Source organism: Gadus macrocephalus, chromosome 9, assembly GCF_031168955.1.
Source record: "Gadus macrocephalus chromosome 9, ASM3116895v1".
In the NCBI taxonomy this organism is placed as follows: Eukaryota; Metazoa; Chordata; class Actinopteri; order Gadiformes; family Gadidae; genus Gadus; species Gadus macrocephalus.
In genome coordinates this window covers 1,484,435-1,503,150 of record NC_082390.1, presented here as the reverse complement: position 1 = coordinate 1,503,150, position 18,716 = coordinate 1,484,435, and the positions used below count along the sequence as shown (strand labels likewise).

The following is an 18,716-nucleotide window of genomic DNA, read 5'->3' as shown; positions in this document are numbered from 1 at the left end:
TGTAATATAATATATAATCTGCACTATTTCTATATACTTGTGTGTAAATTAAGCCGGGTCTATTTGGTAGGTTTAGGTATAGCTCATGTGAGATCGAGTGGTCTTGTACCGATGGTTAGCCTATGGATATTTAATCATACATTTTCCATGCAATTATATTATTTATGTGCAACGTAGGAGCCATCTGTATATATTCACATCCTTTTGTGGTAATATAGGTCACAGATCACCTGTTCCCCACATACTAAGGGAAAGCATACTCAAAGACATACTTAAATCTCTTCAATATAATGAGGTATGGACCTAATGCAGACGATTCTCCAGTAGATACTCATCTCTCATCTCATCTCAATTTAGTAGATATATGAAAAATGGATTATTGTAAGACACTCCATGGCAGCCAAGGATTTGGTTTAATGGAGCATCATTAGAAAACACAAGGTTAGGGTTACTAAGCATCCTCCAGGGAGACGTGATTGTTGGAGAGATACTTTCACAGAGTGGGCAGTAGCATCACAGGATTTAAGATATATTTATTTTATAATTTTTTTATATACAAACTTACAGGATACAGGAGTGACCGTCTTGGAGACATTTTGATTTCGAGAAGCCAACTTAAATTGCAATAAACTGTGGCAGCAAGAGGACGCGTCTGCAAGGATGCAAGACAACTAAAAAGGATCTACACAATACGACAAAGTGTGTGGAGTGGATATGTCACACTAAATTGTGCAGTGTGTTCTCATCAACACTAAACACCTGCTTTGTTTCTTTCACTCCTTCAGGTTTTCAAAAACAACCCGTCAGTGACACACGAACCATGTAGAAAAAATCAAACAAACATTGCCATGGTTTCCACCAGCGTAAGAGACGCAGTGCTTTCAAGGATCCCTTTGCTCTCCCTTGTCCCCTCTGAAGTGGTCGAGTGGCTTCATGGGTACTCGCTTTTATCCTCCCTGTGTTTCATCCTGATCATTATCCTCATCATAATCATAATTATGGGTGCCTACCCCCATCGTATCAGCTATTCTTCCAACGAGGAGCATTTAATTGACATTCCATCGGGAGGTTTTCATCAGCTTAACAACAAGTGACATCTTATCCAATCCAGCGCCACCAGACAGAAAGCTAAAAGCAGCCAGTCACATCTTCAGAGGGTCTGATCCAACACAGGTGTTTGGTGAGTTTGAGTCTCTTCCAGCAGTGGGTATGCTCTGATTTTGCGATAGTTTGATGTGGGAAGATCAGATTCTCTGTCAAGATCACCTCAGGGCGTTGGCACTGAAATCCGTCAGCTCAACATTCAGGAATTCAATCCATGGCTGTAAACCGGTCCTCTTTCACCACGTATAATACAACTGGATGGGGGGGGGGGGGGGGGGGGAGGCCTCACTTTATGGTGAAGGTGGATGGGTGGGCTCCGCTATACGGGTGTCCTCTCCACACAAAGTCTCCAACCTACACGTCTGTGCTTTAGTAGCCAGTGATCGGATCCCGCACCAGATCCATGTTATACAGACCATTCAAAAGGTTCATGAAAACCCATCCAACTGTTATCAGAACCGAGGCAGGCCATTGGATGCACACTTTAACACCGTTAGTGATTGGTCGAAATACCTTGGTTTCTGCGTCTGGATTTCTGGAATTGTTTGCTCACAATTTGCCGAAGCGTGTCCATATTAGTGTGTAAGCCACCGGTCTGTCGGGAGAGAGTGCTGCGATGAGGCCTGGTGTGTAGGGGGCTGCCATGCGGATGCGGCCCAGACGGTGTTTGCTAATGCTGAACTGCGTCATTAGAGTCCGTTGATCACTTCAGTTCCTTTCCCTCGCCCCCACATCGTAGAGTCGCGGAGAAACAACAACAGGCTTCCTCCAATTTAACCCTTTTTCTGTTTCCTTCCTCCTCTCCTTGTCGTCCACTGTAATGGTATAGGGCTCAGCCTTCTCCTACTATGCACACGTCAGCCGTATAGAGCAGACCACTGAAAACTGAAGAACATTACTGGGAGATAGCCTTGAGATAGCCAGCTCACACATTCACCACATCCTCTGCTCTTGGTTTAATCATGAGAACGTAGCCTAATACAGGGATAGACGATTCCAGATGTGTTGGAGTTGATTCAGACTCCTATTCCACCTAATGGAATTCATGGAATCGATTCTCAATCCATTCTGATTCCAAAAGAAAAGCACACACAAAAGAATGCCTGCCTTCCGTGAACTATGTTAGACCAAAGGAATCAATCACAGATTGGTAGAGATAGGCCTTCAACAAAAAATAAGCACCTCCTTTTTTTTTTACGCACACAGTTGACTCCGATTCCATTTTTCTTTACAGGATCGATTTGAAGAATTGATGTGAGGGAATTGAGAATGGACTAATTTGGGGTTGACCCTCTATGCCTACTTAACACTATGGTCTGTTCTTCTTTTTTTTTTACATTCCTTTGGTGGATGTAATTAACATCGGATTATTGTTCATAATGATGAAATCAATCATTATGCTTAGAACAGCTTCAAGTGTCTCTATCTAGGGCAGGGGAGGGCAATTATTCTTTCATTGGGGGCCACATGAGAAATTCCGAATGCCTTTGAGAGCTGAGGAAATCCTGACATGTCTTAACCATTAGCCCTGATTACAGAGCATACATTGCTGTAACTCTCAATAAGAATTAGTAATTATGTCACGAAGAGTCTGAATAAAATCATTATATTTATTTCAGAAAAACAGGTTGTACAGTTGATTTTCAAATAAATAATAAACATTTTTGAAACCCATCTGTTTTACCAAGTGCACTGAACGGGTGTATTGATTAGGTTAGCTAGTGAATCCAATCAAATTAAAAAATGAACTCATCTTAATCCAGTAAATGGAACGAAATGTAGCCAAGCCTGTGACCGCTCTGCCCGTTCAGGAGTCCCATCAAGGAACCAATCGACCAAATGAGAAATAAAGACAACCATGGCGTGAAGCGATTCAATTCTTCTTCGTTCAGTGTAACGGCTTGAATTCTATATCTTTATTAGGCAATCGATGTATGTTTGTTTGTGCATGACATGACATGAATCTCGTCCCTCGAGATATTATAACTTTATGTTGTAGGACCCGCTTGACTCGATAGCAGTACCGATAAGCTCAGTTTGGAGCTGGGTCTAAATCCCCAAATTATTGAAGTGCTCACATTTTCCTCTTCCGACAGGTTTTTGTATTTTTCCCTGTGTTTTGTCTGAAAGAGACGATTTGGGTTGAAATCCGTTCATACAAACTAAACACACGGCTCTACCGGGGATTTGAAGTCCATATTTTATTGAGCTGGCTCCCTTCTCCAGTTTATTGGGTTTTGACGCTATGTTTATTCAATGCATCTCCTCATGCATCTACGGTAGCACTCTCGCACAAACTAGCAGTTTTTCACAACAAATGCCCTTTGGCCATGTTTTCGGACATTACACTTATTCCATCAGGAGAGGTTATTGTGTTTGTTCTGGACCTCGTGGGACCTCTCAGAACCCACCCAATGCCAAGGTCTGATCTTGGGACTTGGCTATTGACCTGCTGCATGTATGGTGGCTATTCTTTACGTAGGCTAATGCCCAACAGAAAACATCTGTAGAGTGGGAGCACATCAGGTCTCATCCGTTCTGATCGATGGTGGGCTCTGAGCCCCCCTCCATCTCTCCCTCTGATCTGCCGGGTCTTGCTGTCCTCTTTCTCAGCTAATGTGAATGAGATAATGGCTATAATACAACATAATATCACATAGAAAATATACAAGTTGAAGGCCTGTGGAAAAAGTGTCACAAGTCCATGCCTACTTTAAAAAAAAAGGGGGTAGGGTAGGGGCCGATGCACACTTTATATCATTTTTTTAAGGTGACTCATTATCCCATTTCATTACACATTAATGTGCACATTGATGCCGTCACTATGGATCCCGAGCAGGCTGAGCAGGCTGAGCAGTTGGTTCCACAGTAAATCTACAATAGTTGGCACCTGTGTGTCCACGATCCGCTGGTCACACTATGTAATCCTTACTCAAACATCCTAGTTGCATCTTACACTTCTCTGCAGTCTGCCTAGATATTAACCTTTGGTGCTGCTGAACAGCCAGGATTGGCCGGCTGGCAAAGCATCCACACCAAGAGGAACCAATCGGACCCAGGTATCACCCAACAAAAGGCTGCAGGCTAACCTTGATTGATCTTTCAATGGGAGTCATTGTTTCACGACCTGAATGTGATTTGAATGACGACGTGAATGCGATCATGACTGTTGAGAAAAACTTAATTTTACATCAGTGATTGGACAGCCTCTGGTGATGTCATTCCAGGAAGAGGGCAACTGACGCAGCCAATCAGCAGGAAACATCAACCGCTATAACCCATGGTTCCCTAGAGAGGGTGCTGTTCCTTTCATTCGATTTTAGTGTATTATTTGACCTTTATTTTACAAGGTAAGTATGATTGAAATGACAAATCTATTTCAAGAGAGACCTGGCCAAGATCACATTAATAAAACAGAAGGAGCCAGCCTGCCTCTACTTTTCCTGGCCCTCGCCAAAGCAATGTCCCCGTCTTAAAGTCAGGGAGACCCAGGGGTTTTCTCGGGTATTAGCCGTTTGAATATGCTTGAATAAGAGCGTGTTTAACCACAATGCAACAAAACAACCTTCCTAAAAGGAGATCCAAGTTAGTTCCCCGATGCCAACGGGTGAGGTCCTGCCCCAGCTACAGTGGGACAGGTCATGAAGAAAGGCTTGTTCACGGAAATGCTTCCGATAATCTGTGGTCCACGGAAGCATTTATAACTGCTGCTAGGATGCGGGGATCCCTCAAGTCATGAGAAATACCTGAGAATTTATGAGGGGCAATTGTACACATTTGGGCGGGTCAAACTGTTAATCAATTGTGTCAAAATAACAGAGATAGATCTAAAGCCTGTCTGTGATAGCAGGCACTCCAAACGAACAGACAGCCAATCCAAAGTAGGGCCCGACCGATTTATCGGCCTGCCGATTTAATCGGCCGATTATAGCCTTTTTGAAAATAATCGGCATCGGCCAAAAAGACGCCGATTACAACCGATTTTTTTATTTTTTTATTTTTTTTAATAAATGTTATTGCGATTAGTATCCTGCAGATTGCGCTCCTCCTCGCCTTGCTAACTAACAACTTTAGCTGGAGTAAAAAAGAGGAGATTGAATTTTACCGTACAACATGAAAGCACGCTCGCTCAGGCAGCTGCGCGCTCACCTCACCAATGTACACAAGACGCGTTGTTTGAGCATGTTGTGCCTGTTTTTCTTTAGGTCCCAGGCCATGTTAATTTGTTATACTGTAGACTCTAACGGTGAGACCATACTGCTCAGCACGCACGTGTTAGTCACTGCTCACGAGCGCAGCACATTGGGAGTTAGTTATTTATTTTACATTTTTGACTGTAAATGTATTCTAAAACACTCAAAGGTTCTGCATTCAATTCACATATTCGTCAAAAGTGTTTAAAGTATATTTAAGGTATCAAAAACTACGTTTTATATGTTTGTTTTTTTTTGTTTTTTTTTTTAATCGGCCGATTAAATCGTAATCGTAATTTTTCTCTGAAAATAATCGGCATCGGCATCGGCACTCAAAAATCAATATCGGTCGGGCCCTAATCCAAAGGATGACCGAGATTGGGAAGCCGGTCTAAATTAAAATCCCCGGCAAGAAGAAGGCCTCACTGAAATGAACCGTAGACAAATATTGGCTTAATAAGTATAAGGTCTCAGCGGAGCTGTATATATATATATAGCAACCTATAACAGTGATTGATTGTCCCCTGAGCTCCAGCCACCTTGCTAGAAGTTCTGCTTACCGATGGACAATGTGGTTATGATTCTAGACATGGTATCCCTTAATTGCAATGTCTAGAACGGATTTACAAGGCCATGTTTATGACACTATGGGGATGTCAGAGTCAGATGAATGGGCCCAAATACCAATGGCAATCCATGGCTTGGTTGCTCTTTAACGGCTGTCGCTGGCAGGCAGCTCTCTCTGTCCTTGTGTCCCCTCCTCTCCTCCCAAGGTCCCAGTTAAGTGCTCCTTGGTTTGGAACTAGTTTTACTCCATGTCCTCCATATCACTCCAGCCAGTAGCGTAAAACTAACTATAAAAACAATCCATGGCACCAGCATCGGCTGTTGGAACTCAAACTCACAAACCTCCAACGAACTGATTCAAACAATCAAGAACAGGCCATGCTTTGACATGATGGATTGTTTGTGAAGGATTATTAATAAAAAAATATGTTTCATCAAATGAGAAATGTGACACCCACGTATATGTGAAATAAAAACCTTCATAATCTCTCTCTGTTATATCATGAATAATGCATTAGAAGTCATGCTGATAATTCTTCTTATGATTCCTCCGCCTGAAATAATGTTTCAGTAATGATATGGTTGTAGGTCCTCTGTTAGCTGTCTGGCCAATCATAATATTGTATGAGAAATATATATATATATATATATATATATATATATATATATATATATATATATATATATATATATATATATATATATATATATATATATATATATATATATATATATATATATATGTGTGTATATGCACTAGGCCTACTGAATGTAAATCCTTTATTCATTTGGGACTGTTTGCCTGGGTATGATCTCTACTATACAATGTCTGCCGTGCTTTATTTACATTTTTGCACTCATTAAAAAGCTGGCCAGGGCATACTGTTTGGTAAACTCAACAAAGTATTCAATTCCCCTGAATAACGAAATATAGATAAATAGGAACATTAATTGAGGCCTTACAATATGCAAGCGCTGACTACTTGACTTGAGGAAAAAAGGGCAATAGAGAAGCTCCATCATGCACCGTTCATTTAGATCAAAAGTACAGACATAATAAATGCTTTCATGTGCATTTTCACACATTTTCACTGGAGCCGTGCTCCGGAGCACTTACGGTTCGTTCAGTATTACGCAAATGCTACTAATTTTGATTATCAATTAGAATGGTCCTTGGCAGTCTAGGCAGTCACACATAGCACACACACACACGCCCACACACACACGCCCACACACACACGCCCACGTCCACACACACACACACACACCTAGATTTGCTAAGACTACACATTTGCTATCAATGTGACCGTTCAGAGGACTGCTCAGTGCTTACAGCTCACTGCTGAAGGCAGATTTTTTTGTGATTTTCACTAACAAACGAAGGATTCTGGTGCATTCTGACAAAATAATAAAGGCAAAACAGAACATTTACTTACAAAGACGACTGGGGCCAGGGAACTAAGTTTTAAGTTAATTTATTTGCCTTGTAGAAATCAGCAACATAAACAAAAACTGTGAATTACACACAGGGTAACATTCTGTGTGTGTGTGTGTGTGTGTGTGTGTGTGTGTGTGTGTGTGTGTGTGTGTGTGTGTGTGTGTGTGTGTGTGTGTGTGTGTGTGTGTGTGTGTGTGTGTGTGTGTGTGTGAGAGTGAGTGAGTGAGTGAGTGAGTGAGTGAGTGAGTGAGTGAGTGAGTGAGTGAGTGAGTGAGTGAGTGAGTGAGTGAGTGAGTGAGTGAGTGAGTGAGTGAGTGAGTGAGTGAGTGAGTGAGTGAGTGAGTGAGTGAGAGAGAGAGAGTGAGTGAGTGAGTGAGTGAGAGAGAGAGAGATATAGAGATAATGGGTGAGTGTGTTACGGCCAAGCCATTGTGTTAGTAAACTTCACTCATAAATATATCTACAGTCTGCATTAGTATGCATTTAGACAAATACAATGAAATATGAATTCCACAAAATTCATGTAAATGTGCAAACTTTTGTGTGTGGTTGTTCAAGACACACTGAAGGCATGATACCAACATAGGTTTGCAGAGGACTATATACAATATGCACACTGAAGGCCTGATGCCACCATAGGTTTGCAGAGAACTATATACTTGAAAGGGGTGGGGGGAGGTTGTGAGGGTCTGCAACCAGTGTCCACCTCACGGGAAGGAGGGGGGGGGGTGTGTGTGAGAGAGCCAGTGAGAGAGACTAGCAAGAGAACTCTTGGAAAACTAACCCTAACCCTAACCCTAGGAACTTACAATTTCTCAATAACCCTTTTATTTAAATCTGGAATGTCCCGTGAGTTTCTTCTCTATAGATAGCATAGCCAGAGCATTGAGGCGATCTTGTGCCATAGTGTCTTAAGTGGTCTTTATCCTCTTTAAAAGGTGGAGAAGCATCTCTCTGATTCTGCTGTTGACGTTGGTGTGGGGATGAGGATCTTGAGAGGACTTACAGTTTTGCTGAATGTGTCCTGCAGGTTATTTCCCATTAGAACCTGACACAGAGCCAGTGCTCCACTGCAGCCCTTGAAGTCCTCACGCTCGTAGATCAGGGACAGTTCTGTTTTAAGTCTGGCTTTGTCCAACAGGGGATAGGCATCCACTGTGGTTTCCAGCGCTGAATCTGGGAACTTTCTGCTGTGTTGTGGGAACAAGTCACCTTGCAGCAGAGTAGCACTGATGAGATGCTTTGTGAAAGAAAACCTTGGCATGGCTCATTATGGTGTCACAGACCTATGAAATGATAACCACAGAAAACATGTCAAAACATACAATAAAATCAGCATACTCCTACCAGTTTATTTTTCAGTAAAGCTTAATAATTAAAAAGCATAAATGTGGGGGGGAAAAAACAATGTCTGCATTCTCCAGTAGATATACAGTATGCATAGTATGCCTAATAATGACAACTCTGAATACAAAAATGTGCAAACAAACACAAATACATATAGGCTAGTGGAATAAATAGAAGTTGCTTACCTCTAGCATGGCTAGCTTCACACAGTTGTTCATATGCACTCTTGCTCGCTCGTGTTTTTTTTATCCGTTCTGACAGATGTTTCAGGTCTGTCAACCCTGTCTGTGTCCACGAACTATCACACGCACTTGTTTCAAAAAGTATACAAGGAAAGCAAAAATCGCATTGGCATACCCACAGCTAGTTAGCCAAGCCTGAACCAAACTCTGGAAAAAGGAGGCTCTATCCTTTTCTCTTGCTTGTTGGGTTATGTTCACTTCTGGCTTTTCTGCTCCGAGTTCTTTTACTAGCTGAACTTACAGGGAAACAGTGGTAGCAGTACTCAAAGTCGCCATGTTGCTGATCTCAGAGGTAATGGCAAATGCGAGGTTACGTGCAGTGGACGGTGCACTGCGTTGGGGACTATCTTTTGAGCGCCCACAAGCCATACAATTCGACGCCGCTGATTGGCGAAATTATGAACTTTTCTGCTTAGCAACCGGGGTACCATTGGCTAAAAATTCAGGCTTGTTGGGCTGAGCGAACTTGCGCTCTCGGGAAGACACCTACTTCACCAAAATGATAAGTTGAACATGAAAGTGAATGAAGATTCTAAAGATATTCTAAAGTAAATGCACTATTCGAATGCAATTAACATCGATTATTTCTCCAAATGAGAAAGATTATTAAAAAAATAAATTAAATAGAACAAATAAATTAAAAGAAAACAGGGAGGCAGTTCGGTGGGAGGGCGGCGCCCCAGCTCTATCGGCGAGCCGCCACTGGCTGAAGGGGTGAGTAACAATGAAAACAGGAGTAAAAGGTTTGAAACAGTCGTTTTTATTATCCAGGTTCAAAGCTGCAACGGGCTGCCTTGATGATATATGTTTTTCTTGAGTGACCATTTGAAGAATGGGTCCAATTCTTAAAATGTCTATTGTTAAATAACTTAACAGGTCAATTGAGAGAGCTCTAGTGAATGCACTCAGCTAAAAAGCAGCTTCACATTCACTGTAAGGTTACGCTTAAGCAACATTTTTTCTCGAGTGAGTTTATATTTTATTATATATTTATATTGGATATTTCATTTGAATAATTCGTTTTCATCATATCATTATAGCAATCAATAAAATGAATACAAATCACAAAAATCCAATGAAATCAAGGTGTTAGTTGCATAGCCTATAACCTAATGGGGACATGACAAAAATGATACGACAAAAATGGCCCTGGAAAAGGTGCAGACATTGAGAAACTTCTTAAAAAAATATCTCTGTGCTGAAACCACGATTGATGTCTGAAAAAGAAATCCCATTTTCTATATATTATATAACGGCCTGTATGTAACAGGATATATTATACTGTACATATTATATATAGCCTGTCTATATGGAGGAGGGCTTCTATCTGGCTCAGCCTACGGCTGGGAAGGGCGACATTGCGTCTTATTGCCGGTGCGGTTGTCGCCAGCTAATAATTGTGCTTGGATCAGGTGCGACCCACGCGCTGGGTGGAATGAGCGGTTGCTATGAATGATGCTGGCAGCTGGAAGAGTAATTTCCACCCCGCTACTCGGCGTGCCTTGCACACCTGCTGCAAATTAATTTACTGACAGAATGGATGAGGTGACACCATAGGGTGAGTCGGGTCGGATGCCAAGCATGCCGAAAGAGTAGGGGGGGGAGATTAGCTATTTGGTAGGCTATTTGGAGAAGAAACAAGACTCTCACGGAGCGAAATGACCCAGCTTTGAGTTGGAATGATGAATTGTGTTGAAGCAAGGAGTGGTCTATGTTTGAATATTATCAGATCTATAATTAGATTATCAGATCTATACATCTGTTACTTCTTTAGAACTCCGAGATGGGCTCCCCCTCTAAACAGGCGTAGCCCACTGATGCTGGCCTCTAGATAGTTCCATGTTATTGATTTGTGTATACAGATGTTTTTTTGTAAGACTAAACGCAAATCTTTTTAAAAACATTGTTGCAGGTAGATATTTCTCTTGAGTAAACATAAACAACAAACAGCAGTGTTTATCTTCCTTCTGGACCGTGGATCCTAAAAGACAGACCCAAGCCGAGTAAAAACTACTTTATTCTTTCATTCTCATCAGATGGAAACCTTGAAAAATGTTGCACTAGTAAACATGTTGATCTTTAGAAATCTCCCTTAGAAACTTGTGATGCACAGATTAGTGAGGTGGTCCACGGTGAACATGGGATCAACATAAGTGGGAAGGGAAGAAATTACTCAAGCCTACATGCCCTGACAATAATAATGATAATACCAAGATAAAATAATACAGAAGTATATGCATAAGTCAGCCCATGTTCTGTAAATGGAACAAAATAAACCATGCTTTATGGTATACTAATCTTCGATGGTCAGAACAAGTTGGACTTTGCTAAACGTCCTGGGTATATTTTGTGAAAACTTTTTCTTTACTTTGGTAGCCATGGTAGCAGTGAGCATCTATGTATGTACTGTATATGCCTGTAAATATTTATATATGTGTGTGTGTGTGTGTGTGTGTGTGTGTGTGTGTGTGTGTGTGTGTGTGTGTGTGTGTGTGTGTGTGTGTGTGTGTGTGTATGTGTGTGTGTGTGTGTGTGTGTGTGTGTGTGTGTGTGTGTGTGTGTGTGTGTGTGTGTGTGTGTGTGTGTGCGTGTGTGAGTGTTTAGTTATCGATGTAGTTAGCAATACATATAGCCCTTTGCACACCCTAAACGGTGAAACAGCTCTTTCCTAATCTAATCTTGTATTTATACCGTATGAAAAATTTATGAGTACGTAGATCTGCGGTGATATCAGAGTATGTAACCATGGTAACTGGTCTGTATTCTGTTAAAGCTGTCAGTTTTACATCTCCTAGCAACAGGATTTAGGACACCCTGTAATATTCATGTGAAGGATAACTATAATATTTAAATCTCTCTTTTTAATTTAAACTAGATCTTCTCTGTACAAATACATAGTTACACACATTGGCACCCCAATTACTTTGTCTTCATCAATCTATATAAAGTATTTACAATATATTCTGCGGTGCGAATGTATAACAGGATATAGGCCTTTACATTGTTGTTTTTTCAGGTAGATGATTTACAATTACCAAACATCCTGTAAATCGTTCTATGGAAGAAGCAGATGGCATGTAATTTATCTCTTAAATCAATAATGTTCAAAATAACATCTACATTATGTTTCAGGTGGTGAGTAAATTGGTGAGTTTGGGTCAAACTCATGGTCAAAAAAGTAATAGTCAAAATGTTAAGAGGTTTTGTCCAAATTGATTGATCTCAATCAGAATATATTTTCTTTCTCATTTCTCAAATAAAAATGCCATACATTTGCTGCTTATCATCTCTAAAATGCAAATATTGAGTTAGTCTTGGCTGCTCAAAAGACAAATGTATGGCATCACTTTGGGCTTTTGGAATTTGATAGACCTAATTAACTTATTAATCAACACAAACAATGGCTAGATTCATTGACACGGATGCAGGAATCATACGTAGCTGTTGGCAGGCCTCTTCCTATATCCCACCAAAGCGCGTTCCATAAATGTAAGAACCTTCCTTAAATGTGACAACATTCCCAATTTCCCCAAAGGTATTTTCCCAAAACATGCTTAGACATGACCGTGGACTGATATGTCGATGCGGCTGACGGAGGTCAGCTGAAACAAGCTATAATCATGAAACAAACACAATGTTGTATGATTGTCATCAGGATATGTTTTCGTGAAGCCAGTCAGGTTACTCAAGGGTTCAGCTATAACCCATATCCAGTCTGTACAACTCAGGGGAAGCGACGTTAGCCATGGCAGCCGCAAGATGTTCAGCACTCGTGCTCCCTGAAGACGAGTGAGTGTTCTGCCTCCTGATTTATTCAGGCGGTCCAGAGTCTCTCGTGATGGGTTCAGACCGTGTGCACGGGGCTTTCATGTACTGAGGACCAGGTTCACACAACGTCAGGGCCGCTGGGTCCCAAAAGTTCTTCCTTTCTCTTGATCGCCACTTATCTTGGATTTAAATGAACACACCTTCAAGGCTACCAGACATCCATGTGGGGAATTTTCCATAACCAGGTTTCTTTTCAAATAAAGACAGTCTGTAAAATACAGACTCACAATGTGGTTGGTTCAACCGTCAACAAGCACAGTTAGACTATACCTAATTTGTCTTTTAGGAATGGTATCAAAACTACGCCTCTCTGGACCTTTCCAATAAATAACATGAAGAGAATCTTTTTGGTTTGTCTTTTTTCTTTTTCTATCCCTCATTTGGAGTCTGTGTGTGTGTGTGTGTGTGTGTGTGTGTGTGTGTGTGTGTGTGTGTGTGTGTGTGTGTGTGTGTGTGTGTGTGTGCGTGTGTGCATGTGTGCGTGTGTGTGTGTGTGCGTGTGTGTGTGCGTGTGCGTGTCCGTGTGCATAAATACAAACTTGGAGGATGTTTGCAGAATGATGTACTCATCCCTCTGTGTCTGTGTTTGTGTGTCTGTGTGTGTGTGTGTGTGTGTGTGTGTGTGTGCGCGCGCATGCTCATGTGCATGTATTTGAGGGCGTGTGTATGTGTCTGTGCCCCCCCCCCCCCCCCCCCCCCGTGCGTTCAGACGATGCTGCGGGAGCCGCTGGAGTTGCGGCGGCGGCTGAAGGGCAGCGTGTGGTGCAGGGGCGTGGGCGAGTCGGGGGGGCAGAACTGGTGGGGGTGGTTGTAGGGCGGCGGCGGCGGGGGCAGCGGCGGCTGGGGGCCGTCCCCCGTGTCGCGGACGCGCACCGGGGTGGACATGGCGGACTGGACGAGGCGGTGGGACGCGGGCGTCTGGCTCAGGAAGGCCTCCATCCGGCCCCGCCCGCTCTGGTCCACCACGATCACCTTGACGATCTGCTGGCACTGGATCAGGGTCTCGGGGCGGAGCTCCCCGGGCTGGGCGGGGCCAAGCAGGGCCGGGGGCGGGGCCAGCGCCAGCGCGGTGGACTCAACGCTGGGCTGGCTCAGTTGGTATGTCTGCAGCCTGTTGTGAATTGACACCTAGTTTAGGAACAGTCAGAGAACGCACGGGGAGTTACCAGCCTGAACGCAGCCTCTACGAAGCCCCCTGGGGACTGGGACGGGCAGCATGCGTGGCGCGCACGGGAAGCACAGGCAGGGAGACAGGAGCACAGAGAGAGAGACAGGCGCACAGAGAGAGAGACAGGCCCACAGAGAGAGACATAGGCGCACAGAGAGAGACACAGGCGCACAGAGAGAGAGACAGGCGCACAGAGAGAGAGACAGGCGCACAGAGAGAGAGATAGGCGCACAGAGAGAGAGACAGGCGCACAGAGAGAGAGACAGGAGCACAGAGAGAGAGACAGGCGCACAGAGAGAGAGACAGGCGCACAGAGAGAGAGACAGGCGCACAGAGAGAGAGACAGGCGCACAGAGAGAGAGACAGGCGCACAGAGAGAGAGACAGGCGCACAGAGAGAGAGACAGGCGCACAGAGAGAGAGACAGGCACACAGAGAGAGAGACAGGTGCACAGAGAGAGAGACAGGGCGTGGCGTGCGTACGCACACAGACACGCACCACCGGAGGCAGTAGCAGAGACACAACAGCCCTTTGAGACGAAGGAGGGGCCGGAGGGGGGCGCGCCTGAGATCAGATGTGTGTGTGTGTGTGTGTGTGTGTGTGTGTGTGTGTGTGTGTGTGTGTGTGTGTGTGTGTGTGTGTGTGTGTGTGTGTGTGTGTGGCAGGAGGAGCTGGGGGGGGATGGGGTGTGTGGGGGCAGGTGGAGGGGAGGGACACCGAGGGCGTGGTGTCCCCCCCCCTGTGGGGGGGGCCGGAGGGACAGGAGGGCGGGGCCGGAGGGACAGGAGGGCGGGGCCGGAGGGACAGGAGGGCGGGGCCGGAGGGACAGGAGGGCGGGGCCGGAGAGGGAGGGAGGGCGGGGCCGGAGGGACAGGAGGGCGGGGCCGGAGGGACAGGAGGGCGGGGCCGGAGGGACAGGAGGGCGGGGACGGAGGGACAGGAGGGCGGGGCCGGAGGGACAGGAGGGCGGGGCCGGAGAGGGAGGGAGGGGCTGGGAGGTTAGGAACTAGCTCCTGACGGTGATAGGGCTGGGAGGAGAGGAGAGCTGTGTGCAGATCACACACACACACACACACACACACACACACACTGTCACACACACACTCTGTCACACACGAGCACGCACTCACACACACTCTGTCACACACACACACACACACACACACACACACACACACACACACACACACACACACACACACACACTCACACACTTGTTGGTATCAGCGTATTTGGAAGTTCCTATCGGACGAGGCTAAGCTAACGAGAAGGCTGCTAAGCTCACGGGGGCGTTGCTAAGCTAACGGGGTGTTGCTAAGATAATGGGAGGTTGTGTAGCCACTGAGGGTGTTGCTAAGAAAAGTCGTTGCTAAACTTGCTTAGCTAATGGCAAGCTTACTTAGCTTTGCTAGGCTAACGAGGATGTCGCTAAGCTAACGGGGCTGCTTCTAAACTAACGAGGGTGCTGCTAAGCTCAGGAGGGCGATGCTAAGCCAACAGAGGGTTGCTGCTAAGCTAACAGAGGGTTGCTGCTAAGCTAACAGAGGGTTGCTGCTAAGCTAACAGAGGGTTGCTGCTAAGCTAACAGAGGGTTGCTGCTACGCCAACAGAGGGTTGCTGCTAAGCTAACAGAGGGTTGCTGCTACGCCAACAGAGGGTTGCTGCTAAGCTAACAGAGGGTTGCTGCTAAGCTAACAGAGGGTTGCTGCTAAGCTAACAGAGGGTTGCTGCTACGCCAACAGAGGGTTGCTGCTAAGCTAACAGAGGGTTGCTGCTAAGCTAACAGAGGGTTGCTGCTAAGCTAACAGAGGGTTGCTGCTACGCTAACAGAGGGTTGCTGCTAAGCTAACAGAGGGTTGCTGCTACGCCAACAGAGGGTTGCTCCGTTAACGAGGGGCAGCTCGTGCTCCGCAGCGCGGCGGGCGTCAGAGGAGGAGGGGGCAGACTCCGCCCTGCGATGGAGACGGGGCTGAGCGTGGAGCCCGAGGGGGACGGCGCCAGCCTCCCTGCCGAGGCTCAACCCTTTCATTCCCTTCGCATCCCGGGCTCCTCAGAGCGGGTGAAGGGGTGGGAGAGTGGGGGTGGGGGGCCTCGGGCAGGGCTCTTATAAAGCCAAGCATATCAAAGCACTACAGCACTAATCCCCCCCCCCCCCCACTCACTGTTGACCCCCCCGTCCGGCCCCACACGCTTACATGCACAAGCATGCTGCGCTGGACCGAAGACATAAAAAAGACACTTACCTGAAAGAGGAAGAGGAAGAGAGAGGGGGTGAGTGAGGGAGGGAGGGGGGGGGGGGGGGGGGGGGAGAACAGCGGGAGAGAGACAGGGGGAGGGAGGGAGGGAGGGAGGGAGGGGCGGTGAGGGAGGAAGACAGAAAGGAGGGAAAAACGAGAGAGGGATAGATAGAAAGGGAGAGAGGGCATGTGAGTTCCACTCACCTCTACTGTGTTGTTATTTCCTGTCACATCCTGTTGGACTGTGGGATAAGTAGTTGTATTTATTAGTTGTTCTAGTTCTACAGATATGTGAACACAACTTAACTGCGCTGTTAGAGTGAAAGGTACAAGCTTCCTGCTCTCTCTCTCTCTCCCTCTCTCCCTCTCTCCCTCTCTAATCTTTTCATTCCGACGCCTGTGTAAGAAGCCTCCTTCTCTTTTTTCCTACGGCTGTGGTCGTGTCCTACTTTGTGCTAGGCCCCCCGGTGTACTCCCCGTCTCTTGTTTCTTTCAAAGCGGTGACAAGGTGCAGTACCTAGAGCCGCATGCGCGTCCACTTGGCCCCCGTTGGAGTGTGCGGTGTGCAGCTGGATGCCCTGCTGTCGGTCCATCTCCCCTGGAGGGTCAGAGGGACACACCGTGGTCAGGCCTCTGGGTGAAGCCCTGGGCGCGTCATCAGGGCTAACCTCATTAACACTAACCGCTACCTTTACCTTTATTCAATTCAAACTGACTTTTTTTTATGAAAAAAGGGAAAATCTCATTATCTCATTTCCCCAGTCGCAGCCCGCAGTAATTTAACGAAAATCCCTTTTTTCTATTCCATTTTTACTTTTTACATTTAATGAAATCACACCAAAGGCCAACTGTCAAGCTCGATGATTTTCTTAAATAAGAGAGCTATGCTTCCTTCGGCTGCAGTCTGCAGCCTTAACTTAGTTTCTTGAGACCCCTGAGAAGGTTGACCATTGACGTTGTTGGTCCAACATAGCAGAATCCCGAACCAACGATGTCAACGGTCCACGTTTCCGGGATTTGTCTCAGATGTCGATGCAACTCTTACGTAGTTCTTCAAGGAAAGGTTCAAAATCCGGGATTGCTTTTAACTCAGTTTATTGTTAAAGTCTGCATGTTTCGGCATGGTAACTGGCTATGGAACGAAAGTCTAGGAATCGTGTTGAACACGTGTGAGAGATAATAACTCTAGCTACTTTCAGTCACGGGCAGAGGCCCGTGACTGTCCGCGGGTGTGCGTGAAAATCTCTAACGCTCTCCACCTCCAGTGCTCAGGTAGAGACCGTCAAGTGGGCGTGGCCTAGTGGGCGTGGCCGGGGTGCCGTAATGGCTTCGGCTTCTTCATACATCAAAAGGTGCTGCTATCTGTGGCTGGAGCAGCCTCCAATAAGGTCTTGCTCCCCTTGTGGCTATGTATAGTATTTACGGCTTATATGTTTGGTCCTGCTTCATTGGGTCTATGTGTGGGTAGCTTAGATTCTTAAAATACGTAACACAACGATTCACACTGCGTGTACGTTAGCAGCTACTCTCGTACGTTCTCCAAAACAAGAGAGGGTCTCTGCGGTTGCTGAATGCATCATCAATCATCGCCATCGTCAAAATCGGCCTTTAAACGAGGGGCTCTGAACGCCCCGGCCCTGTCGGCTGTTCCGCGGAGCTCCTCCACCTACATTGGATGTGGATCTGCTCCATCTCGTTGACCTCGGTGATCGACTCCCGGAGCTCCTCTGCGAACCTCCGGAGCTCCTCTCCGCTGGGCGAGCAGAAGCTCACCAGCTGCTTCTTCTCCGAGGTGAAGGGGCTCAGCATGGTGATCCCGTGGGCGTAGTCTGGGGGAGGGAGGGGGGGGGGGGGGGAGAGAGGCTTAGGTCTAAGTATGATTGGATAGCATCCCGTCCGCTCAGGCTCCGCCTCCTGCCGAACCCCGTGTTCTACGCTCGCTCCCTGTGAGCCGTGGGCGTCGGTTAACCGTCCCACGGGGAAAACGCTTAAATAGAAGCTAACGAGAAAATGAAGAAGAGGAGGGGAAGAAGAACAACAGCCGCAAGGAGGAGAAATACCAAGTTATTTTTTTGCGTGAGGATCAATTTGAAAAAGCAATATCGGAAAACGTGTAACTCAAACGGATAATCTGTCCTCGGAGATCCCTCTATCCCGCCGCCATCTCTCACACATTCCAGGAGTCCGCCTCCAGGCCACCGTGAGATGAGAACACCTGGGAACAAGGTTAGAGAGACCGGCACCACCACCACCACCTCCACCACCACCACCAGCACCACCACCACCACCACCACCACCCCCAACCACCACCACCACCACCACCACCACCACCACCCCCAACCACCACCACCACCACCACCACCCCCAACCACCACCACCACCACCACCACCCCCAACCACCACCACCACCACCACCACCCCCAACCACCACCCCCAACCACCACCACCAGCACCACCACCACCACCACCACCACCCCCAACCACCACCACCACCACCACCACCACCATCATCACCACTACCACCATCACCACTACCACCACCACCACTACCACCACCACCACTACCACCACCACCACTACCACCACCACCAC

The 18,716-nt window shown here is 46.2% G+C and overlaps 1 protein-coding gene across 1 annotated transcript in view; it reads right to left on the bottom strand.

Annotated features, from left to right (window-relative positions):
* Positions 1-13,404: 13,404 nt before the first annotated feature.
* The window catches only part of LOC132464909 (IQ motif and SEC7 domain-containing protein 3-like), an 8,500-nt gene continuing 3,188 nt past the window's right edge, over positions 13,405-18,716 (bottom strand). The window contains exons 5-8 of the mRNA XM_060061543.1: positions 17,795-17,953; positions 16,642-16,722; positions 16,329-16,366; positions 13,405-13,847 (exon numbers count right to left, since the gene is read on the bottom strand). Coding sequence (XP_059917526.1) covers positions 13,425-13,847; positions 16,329-16,366; positions 16,642-16,722; positions 17,795-17,953 — 701 coding nt within the window. The 3' untranslated portion in view covers positions 13,405-13,424. The remainder of the gene's footprint in view (positions 13,848-16,328; positions 16,367-16,641; positions 16,723-17,794; positions 17,954-18,716) is intronic.